Source organism: Belonocnema kinseyi, chromosome 3 (assembly GCF_010883055.1).
Source record: "Belonocnema kinseyi isolate 2016_QV_RU_SX_M_011 chromosome 3, B_treatae_v1, whole genome shotgun sequence".
Lineage (NCBI taxonomy): Eukaryota > Metazoa > Arthropoda > Insecta > Hymenoptera > Cynipidae > Belonocnema > Belonocnema kinseyi.
This window is the reverse complement of record NC_046659.1, coordinates 90654569-90672698: the sequence shown is the minus strand read 5'-3', so window position 1 is coordinate 90672698 and position 18130 is coordinate 90654569. Positions and strand designations below refer to the sequence as shown.

Here is an 18130-nt window from a genome sequence, read left to right as displayed (position 1 = left end):
TGAATGAAAAAAAAGTTTTTATAGTCTATATGTTACGCGCTAGAAGTAGTTTATTCTTAAAATTTAAGGTAGTTATTTTGGCCAAAATCAGATCTATGAAAAAAAGTTTTTCGATGATATTAAGAATCATAGCGATATTACTGATGACATTTGAAATACAAAAAACATTATTTTGAATAAAAAAAAGTTGAAACTTACCAAAAACATTTATTTTAACAATGTCTTTGCAATTTGATTCTTTCTCACTATAGTTTCTTACCAATTGGACCAATTGGAAGTTAATTTCTCTATGGCTGAAATCGTTGAAATCATTTTTTTAAAAGAAAACATTTTTCAACAAATAACTATATTTAAAATTCAACCATATATTTTTAATATTCTTCGTAAATTTTAAACTTTTTCAGAATTTTTTTTTTCACAGGACATGACTGACACTACCATTATTATTAAAACTATAGAAAACTTTTTTCAGAGACCTTATTTTTAGGGCAAAAACTTCCTACTTCTGTACGATAACAAAGATAATCTATAGCTATCGCATGCGTATTGGAATTATAGACAGCGACGAACGCAAAATTTGTTTTCTATATTTATTAATTTTGATGATTCTTCACTATTAGAATTTGTACTCTACACTGTTACAAATATATCCTGAATAATGAAAGAGAAGAATTTAATTCGTGAGGATACATAATTCCACTAAAACATGGTATCTACATGTATCTACACATGTTTAAAAAAAATGAATGTAGCAGGTGTGGTAAAAATCAGAGATATAAAAATGTGTCTTGTATCATTTTTAAAATCAAAATAATATTACTGAGAAAGTAATTTCAGATAAAAAACATTCTTGATGACAAAATTTTAAACTTTTTAAAAAATGTATATGATGAAATTTTTGAAAAATGGTTGAATTTTAATAACACATGGCTATTTTTTCGGTAAAAACATCCTCCACAACTGCAATGTTTTCAATGTTGAAATTAAATTTTTCTATGGAAAAAAAATGTAACAAATAATTATATTTGAAGATTGTTTGGTTATTTTTTTAAATTGAAAAACATTAAAGTTGTAGTGAAGATTCTTTCCAAAAAAGCCATGATTTATCAGAATTCAACTATTTAAAAAAAAGTAAAAAGCAGAAGCAAAAAGAAATTCAATTACAATAAGTATTGTTAAAATAATTATTTGTTATAATTTTTTAAATATTTGCATAAAATACGATTTTTCGTTCACGAAAAACTTGACACGAAAACTACTTTAATGGCTTTTTTTATTTCACGGCCAACATATATTGCCATAAACGTTGTGTACTAAGAAATAGGAAAACTAAATTTCAATATATTCTAATTACTGAACTTCGTGATTCTAATTATTCAAAAGGGATTGTATAATCTTACCGTTTTCAGGTGTCTGCTCTTTATAAGAAAAAATTCTGCTAATAGTTTATGGCAAAAAGTTGGTAGGGAAGTAAAAAGGGGAAAGAAACGAGAAATATTTATTTTCAATTCTTCTAAAAAACATGTGTACATATTTTTGGACATAACTCAGTGATAAATAAAGCTTTTTTTTCAAGCGCGTGATTTTATCAGACATATTTATTCCTATTTTCATGGATCTTAAAGATGTTTAAAACGAATAAACTTGTAAATTTGAAATATTTTTGGTCAGTTATGCTTGCAGCATATACAAACTTTTGAGCACTATAGACTTTTGGAATTTTAAAATTTTGTTTTTTCGTCCCACCGAACTATTACTAAATGTAAGTTTTTGTTTTTAAGTACATGCTTGATAAGCAGAAAATTAATTAGTTCACGAATTATTCCAAAAAAATTGTGAAAAACTCGGCAATTATTGTAAGCATATGTAATAACATTTAGAATTCTTATCACGAAATTGACCGTTAGATAAACGCACGATATTATCGATCAATTGTTTTCTACAAAAACGGCACATAGATTTGCGTTCAATCGTTTTTCTTTGTCGCTATGCATATATTACTGCGCTTGGTTGGCATAGAGTCAATGTCCTTTTGATAAAAAGGTATTGACATAAGAAAAAGATTTGAAAATTGTATAAATATTTCAGACAGGAAATCTAAGTAAATTTTGTGAGAATTAATTAGATAAGGCATACATGAACATGTTGACGGTACGAGAGTGCGTGGATAAAAATGATCGAAGTTCAGCTTACATATCTTTTTCCTTTTTTTTATATTACTATATTTGAGGGGCAAGACATTTTTAGTAAGAATACAAATTTCGAAATAAATATTAGTTCAGTTTATTTATTTCTTTGGTTTAAAAGCTATATAAATATAATTTTCCTATAAGATTCTTGAGAACATTTTTAAAGATTTCACAAAAATCAAAGCAAAATTTGAACAAAAAAATTATTCTTCAACCAGACATTTGAATTTGCAACCACAAAAGATTTAAATTTTTAATCAAAAACAGTGAAACTCATAAAAAAATTTTTTTAACAAAATAGTTTTTTAATCCAAATACATTAATTTTTAATCAAACAGTTGCCTTTTTAAACAAAAACATTAAATTTTTACCAAAAGAGATCAATTTTTAGGAAATAATTTAATTTTTTGACACGATAATATGATTTTTTAATCAAAAGGTTATTTTAAACCAAATAGTTGAATTTATCGACCAAGTAAATCAATTTTCAACAAAAAAAGATGAATTTTCTACGAAATAGTTACATTTTCAATCAGAGATGAATTTTCAACTAAAAATATGATAGTCGATATTTCAGATAAAAAGATTATAACTTTAAAGAAAAAAGAGTTTAATTCACCTAAAAATTACGAATTTTGAACAAAATGGTTGAATTTTTAATCCGAAAAACTGAATTTAAAAAATCATTTACAACCAAGTAAAGGAATTTTTTACCAAAAAGATTAATTTTTAACGGAAACATTAATTTTTTACAAAGAGACGAATTTTTAACTTAATACGAATTTGCAACAAAATAATTTAATCTTTAACCAAACATTTTTAAACATCAATTAAACTGACTCAAATTGTTCCAAGAACTTTGAAAGATCTTTCAAAATAGAAAAAAAGTAGAAAAAAAAATAACAAAAAATAGAAAAAAACCTTCAAATCTTCTCGATTATTTTCAAAACGTTTAATTCTCTTTTGATTTTTTTGAAATTTTCTTTAAAAATTGATTTTTCGAAATATTAAGTAAAAAACAGTTAAACTCATCCAGAAAATATTATTTTTTGACTAAAAAAGATTAATTTTTTAAAGGATAGTTTCTACCAAGAAGAATAATTTTTTAATCAAAGAAAAACAACGAAAAATGTAATTGTTCATATTTCAAATAAAAATATTTTATTTGTAATCAAAAAGAGTTGAATTCTACCAAAAAGAGGAATTTTCAACAAAGTAGTTTACCCCCCCCCCCCCAACTAACTTATTTTAAAACCAACCCATTACATTTTTAACCTAAAAGGTTACATTTCTACATAAACAGTAGATGAATTTCAAATGATTCCTAAAATTATTTAAAATATGCAAAAAAATTTGTTAGAGTTTTTGTTTAAATTTTTTATCTTGCAATACTAACAAATTAGGCTTTGAAATAATTTACAGTCTTTTTTCAAAGCTTTGGGAAAAGTTTTGAAATTTTGTTTTCAATCTTCAAAACTTAAAATTCATCTTTTAAAGTCAAGCCTAACTTGTTAAAAAAATTTTCCAGAAATCTTATTGTAAAACAATATCTTATTCCAAATTGTTTGCTAATTACGTTTTCTTGTGGTTTTTTTAAATACAAACGGTTTCTAATACATAAAATATTACTTTATACTGATAACAAGATGTCTACATACATTTTTTAAACAATTTATTATTGTTTTACCAATTTTTTCTAAGAATAAAAGTTAGAAAGCCGCGGGTTTTTCCGAATTTTTGAAGTTATTTTCAACTTTTCAGTAAGTTCGAGGAAATAATGAATTCAATTTAACTGAAATAATGGTTTAAACAAATTTTTATTTATAATAATATTATCTGATAATAATGCTAGAAACTTGCGATTTTTTCTGAAATATTCGTCGTTTTGTCTACTTTTTACTTAGAGTGTGTTAATTATTAATTAAATTTAACAAAAATAATTGTTGAAACAAATTATTGTTGTTTAGAACTATCTTTTCCTACAGTAATGCCATCGATATTTGCGGTTTTGTACTGAAATTTTCTACTTTTTGTCAACTCTTCAGTTAGGAACAAATAATAAATATTAATAATATTAATACAAAAAGGCTCTTAGTACAATATTTCCACCGTATCTGTTTTATTTTAGAAAAATATTTCTATAAAAAGATGAAAATGTTCACAAAATGATTGTCTCTATTGTTTAATTATTATTTGCTCATAACTAAAAACTGTAATCAAAGTTAAGAATTTCAGAAAAAACCTCAGCTTACTATAGTCATTATCTAAGAGAATATAGTTATAAACAGCCATACATTTCTGAAATGCAACTATCTAACTATCTACATAGGATAAGATAGTTATAAATAAATTGAATTTATTTATACAATTTTTTGTTAACTTCTATTAATTATTACCTCACTCTAATTGAAAAGTTGAAAAAGTGGAAAATTTCAGAAAATGTCGCAACCATCTAGCATTACTATAGGAAAAGGAGGTCCTGGGTTCAGATTCCAGCGACGATAGACATTTTTTTCACAATCTTAAGATTATCCATATTTTAATTAATATTGATTTAGACCAGTAGAGAAACAAACTAACATCTATCAATAAATTTCTTACTTCCCTGGTAAAGAAACCTAAGATTAATAATAAAAATATAATTATAAAGGATAATAATTTGTTTAAACAAATATTTCTTGCAAATTGAATTGTTAATGGCCTCCTTCTAACTGAAAATAAGATGAAAAATTGGGAAAAACCGCGACTTTTTAATTCTATTCTAAGAGAATACTGCTAAAAACAATAATAAATTAATTGAACAAATTATGACATCTAATTATTAGTAGAAAGTAGTAATTTATGTAATAGAAACAATGTGTATTTAAAAAATCATAATTATCGCCAAAAACTAGCAAAACCCCAATTTTTCACCCATGGGGTTTTTTAGGACCCTATAAAATAGACTTATGAACATGATATACCAAAAAAATTATTAATTAGTGTTCTATAGTCAATTGTGAAGAGAAATAATTAACTCGATTCAATATTAATATTGACGATTATGAATAAAATTTACAAAAACATTTCTTCTTTGGGAAATACGTATTAAACTTCATGGGGCTTACGAAGCCTCTAAATATACATTTTGAAATTTTAGGTTGATACGATGCAAATAAATGCGGCTATTTTGGTGTTTCTGTATAAATTCAATTTTCACATTTTTCTCGGCAGTTTGGCGATTGCAGCGTTTCCGCGGAATAGAAAAATATATTTATAAATAAGAATAAATCTATAGAACCACATGGACACAACACGTTCTTTCTGCCGAGACTTCAATTTATTCAAATTTCATTTTCAAATATGAAAAAAAAGGAAATGTTTATTATAAAAAAAGTAAATACCTTATGTAAATTGAAGACTGTTAAAAATTCAGAAATGAGGCCGTGAGACCATCCTGAAGGAAGACCACGCACTGTTGAGCCCCAGCCCATAAAAACAGCCCCTGAGCTGTTCTCCTATCATCCCTGCCGGTTCTTGAGTAACCATAGCGACGAGACCTGTTCCCAATTTCAGCTTTTTGGATCAAGTGTATGCGTTCAAGGTCAACAGCGCACGCATTCTATTTTTCCCCCGTTTTACATCTATGATTACTGTTTATTTTATACGGTTTCTATAGAACCCAGCAAAGTCCCGTAGTTTTGAAGAAGAAGCACGAAATTTGTTTTGCCATTTCCTTGTAGAGTTTTACTAATTAATTTAGCACTTATCTATTTATTAACTTATTTGCTTATTTTAAAAATTAAGATTGATAGGGAATTTCGAAAGAAAGTCCATAAAAAGTCGGATCCAAATTTTAAAGATAATGAAAAAAAAAACAATATTAGAAACAGAATGACAGAAATAATCAATTTGTTTGTTTAGGAATATGGAGTATATAATTGTTATCGATTTTCAAATATTCTTTGTGCAATAATAATACAATTTAAAGTTAAAACCAATTTTTAACAATAGTCATTCAGTTCGACGGATTCCAAGTTTGCGGGTTAAAAATATTTCTTTCTGAACTGTTAACTTGTCAGCTCGGATTATTTTTAAATGAAAGAAGTTTATAGTTTACAATCATTTGAACTTCAGGAACTTCATAAGTTTTGCTGTATATTTAAGGCTGTGCAATTTGAATATTAATTTATTAATTTTGTAATCATTTACGCTTCAAAGACCAAAAAATAAGTAACTTTAATACAGATACAATTTTCAATTGAATATTTGAATTTTTATCTAAATAATTTCATTTATAATCAAATAGGTAAAAACTTTCAGGAAAAAGACGAATTTTTTAATCATTTCAATCAAGTATTAGACAAATAGTTGATGTTTTAACCTACAAAGATGAATTTTCAACCAAATTGTTAAATTATCAAACAACCAAAAATTAAACTTCAAACAAATAATTAATTTAAAATAATAAATAATTATTAGTTTAAAGCCAAAAAATGAATTATTTAAAAGAGAGTTCAATTATTAGCATGAAAAGTTGAATTTTCCACAAAAAAGGATATTGAAACAAAAATGTTTCACAAAAGTGTTGAATTTTCATGACAAAAAGACGAAGTTTTTTGAAGATAGTTAAATTTTCAAAAAACATTCATTTTCAGTAAAGAAAGATGAATTTTATACAAAAATTTGTGAATTTATAATTCAAAAGGACGAATTTTCTATAAAAAATAGACGCATATTCAACAAAATAGTTGAATTCTCGACGAAAAAAGTTGACTTTTTAATAAAATAATTAAATTTCCGACCAATAAGGATGAATTTTTAACCAAATGGTCGAATTTTCAATTCAATGAGAAATACAAGAGAACTGTAGATTTTTCAACAAATAGTTCGTTTGCAATGCAGAATGATAAATTTTCAAACAAATCTTTGAATGTAAAAAAAAATACTTTTCAAGCAAACAATTGCATTTACAATCAAATAGTTTGACTTTCAATAAAAACATGAATTTTCAGTAAGATAGATGAATTTCTTTCAAAATGTTTAAATATTTCTGAATGTAAATCCTAATTCGCAAATTCAGTTAATGAGGGCTTTAAAGAAGTTAAAATTAATCCATTTTTTAATTCAAACCAATTTGGCCGCATTCAGTCTAAACCTCGGTCCAAACCAATTTTATAACAATTTCAATTATTATTTATTGTAGTGTGCCATATATTAATTTATTAATAAATTAAAGAAATAAGGGTATTAGTTTACATCTATGACTTCTTCGAATTTTTCAATAACTGATCTAAAACCCGTTAGACAATCTTTTTTCTATACCCCAAAAAGTAAAATATAAGTCGGGGGAGACCAAAAAAGGGAAAAATGATACAAATTTCGTTGTTAATAACTGACTAAGTTTCAGTTTATCTTTTATCAAGGTTACCAAAAATTATTTTTTTTTTTTAATATGAAATGTCCCAAAAATAGTTTTCATATAATGAGATATATGAATAAATGTTGTTGTCGCATTTGTTTATTAATATGTGTGATTTGTATTTCCTACTTTCATATTGTTTACAAATAGTATTTTGATGGACGTATTTGAACGAAAAATCTTTAGTTTTACACCGAAAATCGCTTATTTTTTCCCAAAAATAACTGAAATGTGGACACAATTTCACAGCGACGAAAACTTTATGGTTTTACAAGGGTCCACTTGACTAGTTCGACTAGGCTAGGTCATAAATTAAGGGAGACCCTTCAAATTATACGACAGATACACCTCTACATTCCTAGTGCTATTAAGACTTTAACTTAAGTAATTAAGTAATTTAGTAATTTTAAGGATTTGTAATATAAATTAAACCTCATTATCTAAAATATTATTATTAAAATCGGAAATTAATTTCGAGGCCCACAAAAATATGTAAATTCTCAGGTTCAGATTAAAGGATTATAATTAAAAATTTTATTTAAATAGTATCATAGTAATGTCCTACAATGTTTCAAGTATTGAACTTATGTGCACTCCGAATTTAAAAGTGTATAGTCCGAAATAAAAAATGTTTGTAAAAATGAAATTCAATGTTTATTTAAAATGCTATTCTTCAGTCTTTAGTCAATAAATTATCAAAATTCCTATTTGTTTATCGCAGGCTTCAGTCTTTTGCCTATTCCCCTATTCCTCTTTTTTGGTTACAAATTTTATTATCTTGTTTCAAATTATATTATTTTGTTCACGATTCTATAATTTTGTTTAAAAATCATACTTCTTGGTTGAAACTGCAACTGTTTTGTTGAAAATTCGTCTTTTTGGCTTAAAAAGTCAACAATTTGATTCAAAGTTCGTTTCTTTCCTGACTAATTTTGTTGTCGAAAAATGTAGAATTTGTAAACCAAAACATGATATTTCTACAAAACTGGTAAATTTTTAAGACAAAAAGACGAATTAAAAAAAATTAAATTTTCAATATACCAGTTGATTTTTCTACTAATGATCTAAATTGTCAGGTGAATAATTAATTTTTAACAATAAAAAAACTAATTTTTACCAAAATAGTTCAATTTCCAACCAAAGAGATGAATTTTCCACTAAAGTTATGGATCTTTAACCAAAAAAATGAAGAAAAAATCTAATAGTTGATTATTCAACCAAGAAAAGATTTTTAATTTAAATAAAAACCAAAAGATTAAATTTCTACCAAGAGCTAAATTTTTTAATCAAAGAGGCGAATTTTCAACAAAAGATGCTTTTTTAACCAAGAAAGGGTTTTCAGTCAAGATAGAATGATATACGACATTTCTAGCAAACAGTTTAATTTTTTTTTACAAATCTTTTAATTTTCTACTAAAAAGATTAATTTTCCAACCACGAAGGCTAATTTCTTACTGAAAAGGATGTATCTTCAACAAGATACATACATTTTTTAACAACTAGTTGAATTTCAAACCAAGGTGATTAATTTTTGATCAAAAAGACAAATTGTCAACAAATTACATAAAATTTCACTCACTAATTTGAATTTGGAAACCAAAAATATCAATTAGTAAGCAAAAATAGAATAGTTAAATTTTAATAAAAAATTAATTTAGAAAAAAAACGAATTTTCTACAAAACAGTTGAATTTTCTACCAAATTCTTGAATATTCTACCATACATTTGAATTTTTAATTCATTGATTAAATCACTGAAAAAATTAATTTTCAGAAAAAACTAATTTAGAAAAAAGTAGTTGAATTTTTAAACAAAAAATTATATTTTTCATTTCAAATATGAATCTTTTACCTAAAAAATTAATTTTGAAGAAAGCATTTCTACTTTCAATCAAAGAGTGGAATTTCCACCCTAAAAAGATTTAAATTCAACAACAAAAATGTATTTTAAAATAAAACCAGTTGAAGTTAAACAAAAATTTTTAACAAAATGCATGCATTTTCAACCAAATAGTTGAATTTTCAACGAAAAAAAGATAAATTTTGCATATGAAAATGTTAACTTCCAACAAAACAGTTCATTTTCAACCAAGATATTTTAAGTTTTAACCACAAAGTTGCATTTTTCCTAAAAAACTTTAAATTTCCACAAAAAGAGTTGAATTTTCAAACCGAAAGGATGATTGTTCAACGAAATATGTAGTTAAATTTGTAAGCAAAAATAAGTTTTTGGACAAGACAAATTTTCATCTAAGAAGTATTTATAACCAAATAATTAATTTTTTAACCAAACAATACCATTCTTAACCAAGAAGCATGAGTTCTTAACCTGGTATTTAAGAGTAGACTTCTCAACTGAAAAACATGAATTTCCAGTTTAAATTTTCAATGAAGTTTGAATAAATATTAAAGTTTATTTTAAAAATTTTAAAAACATTATTTTAGAAAACTGGAAATATTTTATAGAAAATAATAACTGACAAATAGCTGTTTAAAAAAATTAATTATAGTTATAATCAATAACTGTTTTTTATTTGTTTTAGCGATTTGCAGACTTAAAAATATCTCTCGTAAGAAATGGTTTTGATCACGTTCCCCCCCCCCCCATCCTATTAAAGACACCATATAACACTTTTTGCCCCCCCCCCCAAACTAAAGTAATTTATGCACGGTTCCTAACTGGTTTAATTTTTTCCCTGATTTTGGGTAAAAGTTATGAATTAAAACGAAGATTTTCTATAATGTTTTAAACCACTTACGTCAAATTCCGGAAAAATCACCGTTATAAGAAATTACCAAAAGAAGAATTTCCCCTATACCATGAATTTTTTGTAAACATCTAAAACAGAGGTATAAAAATATATAAATAATAACAGAATTTATTGATAATATGTATATATGATCATAATAAACTACTATTTATGGACTTTAATTATTAAGAGGGTGAAAAATGCGAGAGTATTTGAAATGAATATCAATGTCCACCCACACGCAGGATGCGTCTAAATGGGTCAAGATGAAAGATCCAAATTTTAGGGCGAAGTTGTCTAGGGTCGATAATACTTCATGGCCATGTAACTTTTGGAATTGGGTCAATGGAAAAAGAAGTAGTTCCAATTTTAACTCCCTATGTTAATATATCATAAATAATTTCGAAACATTTTAAAAGTCTGTTTCTCTCTTTGAAAATTTATGTATGAATATTATTCTGCGCTACAGAAAATAGTCTCTGTCACGGAAATCGATTTTAGTTGCGTCTATATTTAGAGTTTACTTGATGTGCTTTACAAATTTTATTTTTCCGTTATAAGGGAGCGTCTCCTCGAATTGTCATGTCATGTGACACTAAAGCTGATTCCCCTTCTATTTTTGAATACAAAACATAAATTTAATTTTATATAACCTTTAATCGAAATGAACATATTAGGGACAGGCCACAATGGGGTAGTTCAAAAAACGCTTTTCGAGTTGGAGGGCAAGTCACCTCCCAAAAAGTTTCTATTTCCGGTGAAGGAAAATCCGTAATTTTTTTTTACAAGTTCAAATATTAACATGTGCCACCGGGCACTTCAAAATCCTATTTAATTAATATGGGGAAATTTTTGATTTTCGAAAAGATGAACTCATACTTTAGGGTTTTGACCGAAACGTTCCAAGTTTCTCAGGGATTGATTATTTTTAATTTTCAAACATTTTTCTCTTTTTGTCATACAAATAGTTACTAATAGACAATTTTATTATTTCCCACGACTTTTTAAGCAATATCTAATTGTTTAAATAAATGTAACTTATTTTGACATTTATTTATTCCGAAATTTTTTTAAATGATCGTATTTTCTTAATGAAATGTAATAGTTGGTCATTACCTGCAGTAGTAAATTTGGTTAAAAAACATTAGGTAATTAATTAAGCAATTATATACTGTTCATTAAATTTTTTTTTTTAATTGAGTCAGGGATGTCCACTTTTTTAGTTGCTTAAGCCGTTTTCTTGCGAAAAATTTTGTAAAGTAATATAAAATGGAACGTATATCATTATTTTTCTCACTGTATATTTTATAGAAAGAATATATTAACCATTTTTTAATTTTTTAAACAAACTGAATTTGTTTAAACAATTATTTTTTACCTAAAAATAGTTTAAAAATCGTATTTTATAAAGCAAAGATAATATGGAATGATTTTGACTAGTAGTAAATGCTGCCAAAGGCTTTATGTCATTGCTCATACAATGATTTTTTTTTCTTTAAATTTCTTTCAAATTGAGTATGGGTGGTTTACGAATACAAATTTTTTAAACAGCGACATGGCATTTTTAACAGAATCTATAACTTAAAAACATTCAATGTTACGCTCATTTTCAGAAAACACGTATTTAAAAACATTTGTGAACAAAATAATTGTTTCAACCAATTATATTTGTTCAAGCCTTTAAAAAAATGGTCCAGACATTATTTCCATTAGTAATCATGCACATGAAAAAAGAAGACAGAAATTGCTGGAAATTAACAATAATGCGTAAAAATGCCATTTCTTATTTTGGGTTGGTTTCGCAGCACTCCTCTTGCATTTCTAAAAATTAATGTATTCTGTTAAAAATTCGTCTTTTTGGTAGAAGATTAATCCTCTTGGTTGAAGATTCGTATTTTTTAGTTGAATTCAAATGTTTTAAATTTTAAATTAAAGTTATTTTTTGTTGAATTATTAATTTTTACATGACATGTTGAGAATTTATTTTTTTGGCTAAGAAATCAACTGTTTGGTTTAAAGTTGAACTAATTTGTAAACATTCATTTTTCGTTATTTGAAAATTCATTACTTTGGTTTCATCGTTGAATTCATGTGGTTAATAATTCGTTTTTATTTTTGTGGAAAAAGAGTTTTTTAACTGTTAATTAATTTTTTTTGGTTGAGAACCTATTTGTTATAGTCAAATATTCAAATACTTTGTTGAAAATGTATGTGTTTTATTTATAATTTCTCTTTTGGTAGAAGATTAATCTTTTTGGTTGAAAATGCATCTTTGTGGGTTAAAAATTTAGCTATTTGGTAAGAAAATCCATTTTTTTTGTTGAAAGTTTAATTATTTCATTAAAAATTCAACTATTTTGTCAAAGTCATCTTTTATGGTCGAAAATTTAACCAGTTTGTTGAAAATTCGTGCATTTGGATTGAAAATTCATAATTTATGTTAGCAACGTAATCTTTATAGTTGGAAATTTATCTCTCTTGGTTGAAAATTAACTTTTTTGTTGAAAATGGAAATTCAACTACTCGGGTTGAACATTCAAATGTCTTCTAAAAAGATTGGCCTGTATAGCTTGAAATTCAACTTCAAAATTTTTAACTAAATAGTTGAATTTTCTACCAAAAAGACGAATTTTCAACAAATTACATCAATTTTAAAGTACATAGTTTGAACAGTGGATGTATAATGTTGATCGTAATTTTATTTAATTAATTTTAATCTTATATTTTATTAGTTTCTAAATATATTTAACTAAATAGTTCATTTTTTAAACATAAAAAGATGAGTTTTTTTTATCAAAAATGAAGTTGTTGAATTTTAAACCTATAATTTGAATTTTTATTCAAAATATTTCAATTGTCAGTTAAAAGAATTCATTTTTTATAAAAATCAATGCGAATATTCGACTAAAATTGTGAATCTTTAGTCCAACCCAAAAAAATGATTTTTTAAGAAAGTATGTTCAATTAAGTAATTGATTTCTTCATATAAAAAGATTAATTTTCGACGAAAAATGTAATAGTGAATATGTCAACAAATAACATTTTTAATTTAAATTAAAGCCAGTTGAATGAAACCAAAAAAGCGAGTTTTCGACAAAATGCTTGAATCCTCAACTAAAACAGCTTAATTTTAAAACCAAAAGTTCCAAATTGTAACCAAAATTTTTGATATTTTAGCAAAAAAGACGAATTTTCAAAAAATTACATAGATTTTTAACTAAATTGTCCAATTTTCCTACCAAATAGTTCAATTTTCGAGTTGATCATGCTAAATTTCTAGTGACCCAATTCCAACAGTGGCATGGCCGTGAAGTACTATCGACCCTAGGGCCTAGCCCTAGACAACTTCGCCCTAAAACTTGTATCTTTCATCTTGGCCCATTTAAACAAATGCCTGTGTATGGGAGAAAATCGATATCTATTCCAAATCTTCTCGCATTTTTCAACCTTTTAATAATTAAATTTTATAAAAAGTAGTTTATTATGATCATAGATACATACTATCAATTAAATCTGTGATTATTTATTTATTTTTATACATATTTGTGAGATGTTTACAAATAATTCATGATAAAGAAGAAGTTCTCCTTTTGGTAATTGTTTATGACGGTGACTTTTCCGGATCTTAACGTAAGTGGTTTAAAACCTTTTTGAAAATCTTTGCTTTAGTTCAGAACTTTTACCCAAAACAAGAAAAAAAATTAAACCACTTAGGTACCGTGCATGAATTACGTAAATTATTTTATTTTAGTGGATGAGGGGTCAACAATTTTTCTATGCTGTCTTACATGGGAGGAGGACGTCGCGTCGTCAAGCCAATTTCTTACGTGAAATATTTTTAGGTCTGCAAATCACTGAAAACAAATAAAACATATATATTTATTATAAATTTAATAAAGCTTTCTAAATAGCTATTATTTTCTAAGAAATTTTTAAAAGTATTCTACGATAATATTTGAATGGTGTAAAAAAAAAACTTCAATGTTTATTTAAATTTAATTGAAAATTTAAACTAGAAATTTATTCTTTTCGGTTGAGAAGTATACTATTAAATTTCAGTATTTTTTACTGCAGTGTAAATTTTTTCAACAAATGTATGTCGCTAATCAAATTTGTTAAAGAATATTTGAAAAATGTTCTAACTCAAGTTTTATAGAAATAATTTTGTATTATTACTACTTGCTACATTGTGATTTTGCAAGAATTTCGAGTGATGGAAGAAAATCTAGTACATTTTAATTTTGAAAAAATAAATATTTATAAAAACATTTATTTAACTGAAACTTTTTACTACGAAAATTAAAGAAAAAGCTTTTTTTAATATTTGAATTGGGACATTAAATAATGTATAACACTTTCAACTGTAAATTGCATTTCTGCAATAAATGATGTAATTTTTACAGATTTAATCAAATTCACCGCATAGAGCCATAAACGTGTGCCGAAACGTTTGAAACAATTTAATTGTTTTTAATTTACCTGATCTGAAAGCCAAAGGGTCCACAAAATCTCCCAATAATTATAAAATATGAAATATTCACTTTGCAATAGATGAATTTGTTTTTAAAACTTACCAAGACTTCTAAGCTTGTGTAAAATTCGAGATGCACAGATTTTTTACCCACTTTTTCAGTTGAAAATAATTAACTAATTATTTCAGCCGGTTGCCCTTTAACATATGACAACTTATAAAAAGACCTTTCTATGTGTTCCGTATTCTTAAGTTGTTTCTTTTCTTTATTTATCACTATACAAACTATATCACTAAACAAAGAAATATCTTTCTGCACTAGCTAAGTACATCGTGATGTAATAAAGTCATGTATATTCTACAGCATATATCCTTAAGACGTGAACGTTTCCATAACACTGACCGATCACAAAGTCTTTCTAAAATCAGATCACCTTAAAGATAGATTGATTATTAAGGTCTATGAAAGCAAACCAATTCCTTTGCGCTATTTAGTAAAAAACGCGTAAGCCAATAAAAAACACCTATCCATTTAAAATAGGGTCACGGTCGACCTTTCTCACATTGTTATAGTTCAGGAATTTATTGATATATGCCTGGTATATAAAAATTGGACAGTTTTTAAGAAGTATATAATTAAAAATCTTGAAAATCTTAAAAATTAAGACTTTAATTGTTTATACAAATTAGACAGAGGCTAAACGTCCGGACAGTCTGTACTTTTATAAAGCAGACAAGTCTGAACGTACGAATCAAGGGGAGGGGTCTGTCAAAATCGTCGTTTCCGGATGTATAGACACTTCCAACAAATTAATTACAGAAAATTTCGGTTTCTACCATACATGGGAATGGAAACAACCAACCGATCCTATAAGAACGGTTACAAACATTTTAAAATTTTTTAAAATTTGTAAGATTCCCAAATCCATTTAAACTGATCATAAAACAGTGTAATGACTAAAAAAAATTATTTACAGTAGGTTTGAGTAAGAAAAAAAATGATTTATAATGTTATTAACAAACTATTGAACAAGAAGCATGGAGCATCTTGCAGATAATAAAGTGCTCTTACAATTAGTTAAGAATATATGCCATTTGCCTATTATTTAAACACTTTTTATGAACAAATGCACGCTTTAACCATTTTTTCATGAGTAAGCTTCATTTTTTTGCGTAATAAACTTGAAAGATTTTGCAAAGGTCGTACTCCCCGCTGTCATATTTTTAATAATTATATAGAAACTCAATTATATAAACAATTTTTATATACTAATGCATAATTCGACCAGTTTTTCATGAATAGACCTAATTTTTTGTGGAATCAAGTCCAAATGTCTTGATAAAGGCTTATTGTTGCCATATTTTTTATAAGTACAAAAACTGTTAATTATGCAAATAATTTGTATTCAAAAGTGCATATTTTGACTATTTTGTTATCAATAGATCTAATTTTTGTTGTTGAATCAAATCGAAATGTCTTATCACGGATTATTGCTGCCATATTTTTTATAATTACAAAAACTTTTAATTATATGAAAATTTTTTATACAAAATTCATGTTCAAAACATTTTTTTACGAATAGGCCTAATTTCTTGCGTAATCAAGTCGAAATATATTTTCAAAGGCTCCTTCATACGCTATATTTCAAATTGATAGAAGCTTATAATTCATTAAATCAAAATTAAGCCTATTCATGAAAAAATTGTAAAAATGTGTTCTTGTTTATAAAAATTGTTTATTTAATTAACAGCTTTTATAGCTATGAAAAATATAAAAGAAAGAACTCCCTGGAAATAAATTTCTATTTCATTCCACACAAAAATTAGGCCTATTCATGAAAACGTGGTCAAAATATCTATTTGCTTATAAAGATTGTTTAAATAATTAACATTTTTTGTCAGCATAAAATATATAATAACAAGGAGTCCTTGGAAAGACATTTCTATTTAATTCTGCAAACAATTAAGCCAATTCATGAAAAAATGGTCCAAAACTTGTATTTGTTGATAAACATTGTTTATATAATTAACAGTTTTTGTAATTTTGAAAAATATGACGCCAAGGAGTCTTTAGAAAAATATTGCAAATTATTTCACAAAAAATTATGCTATTCAAAAAACATTGTTTAAATAATTGGTAAAAGGCATCTATTCTTAACTATAATTGTAAGCGCACATTATTATTTGTCATATTTCATATTATATCTATAGATTTAAAATAACTAATTGTAAATTTAGTAAAAATAACTTTTGTTCAATAGTTTGTTTATAACATTATAAACAATTTTTTTCCTTACATTAGCCTACTGGAATTATTCTTAGTTAGTCATTACATTTACTTATGAACTGTTTTCATAAATTTGAAAATTCTTAAAAGAAATGGTATCAATGAAAGTTTAGACAAAAAAGTTTAAACTTTGTTGTTAAAAAACGCATTTTTGTTTCGTCAAAGTGAAATATACGTAGTTCTTCGTTATACCTGAAAGACTTACAGTCATTTCTAAAAAAAAACATCAAAATCCGTTAATAATTGTACAGTCGATCTTATTTTGTCCAAAAATGGGGCAAAAACATTTTTAACCTACAAAATTCATTCGATTTTAACATTTTTTTAAATGCGAGCTTTTTAAATTATGAAAAGATTTGTGATTTTGGAATTTTATAAAAAAGATTTGGTAATTTTGTATTTGACAATGAACTTGACATTTTTGGTTTTTACTTTTCAGTAGTATCACTTTTTAAAAGAACTTCAGATTTATCAAAGAAGAACTATTACCTGTAAAAAAAATCTAGATATTATAAATAAAATAACAATATTAAATTAAAATTAAAATCTGAAACTATCTAGAAATAATGTCCAGTTAGTGAAAATTACTTTTAAAAAAATGTTGCAACGTTCTGAACCAATTAATAAATAAATCACTTTTTGGTATTTGCAATGCTTAACTCATTGGAATCCAGGGTTTTGTCATAAATTCATAAAATGTGAGAGAAACCAATCTTTTATGGTGATTAATTAAAAACAGATGATATTTGTCAATATATTTGGATATTTTTCAATGAATATGCTGCATTTTTTACGAAATCATCGAGAATTTCTTTCTGATGATTCTTTCTCTCTTAATCTTTTCGAGCGAGATTTTCACTCGATGAAAGAGTGACACGGTTAATCGCTCGACTTCGAGAGGTTTATATAACCATTTTCACTCAATTCGTCCCTTAAGGGCATGCGACACAGTGGGATTCCTACATTACCAACCTCTTTTTTCCATTGAACAACATTTTTTTGTGAACCATAGAACTTTTTTGGTAAATGAAAT

At 25.8% G+C, this 18130-nt stretch overlaps 2 protein-coding genes across 5 annotated transcripts in view; one reads left to right on the top strand and one right to left on the bottom strand.

The window, feature by feature from the left end:
- Positions 1-5701, bottom strand: part of LOC117169101 (BTB/POZ domain-containing protein 6) — a 49550-nt gene extending 43849 nt beyond the window's left edge. For all 4 annotated transcript variants that reach the window (XM_033355236.1, XM_033355235.1, XM_033355238.1 and 1 more), the window contains exon 1: positions 5573-5701. The gene's annotated coding sequence lies outside the window, so the exon portion shown is untranslated. The remainder of the gene's footprint in view (positions 1-5572) is intronic.
- An 8241-nt stretch (positions 5702-13942) lies between these two features.
- LOC117169933 overlaps positions 13943-18130 on the top strand; it is a 7777-nt gene continuing 3589 nt past the window's right edge. Inside the window, exon 1 of the mRNA XM_033356443.1 lies at positions 13943-13969. Within this exon, the coding sequence (XP_033212334.1) occupies positions 13943-13969 (27 nt within the window). The remainder of the gene's footprint in view (positions 13970-18130) is intronic.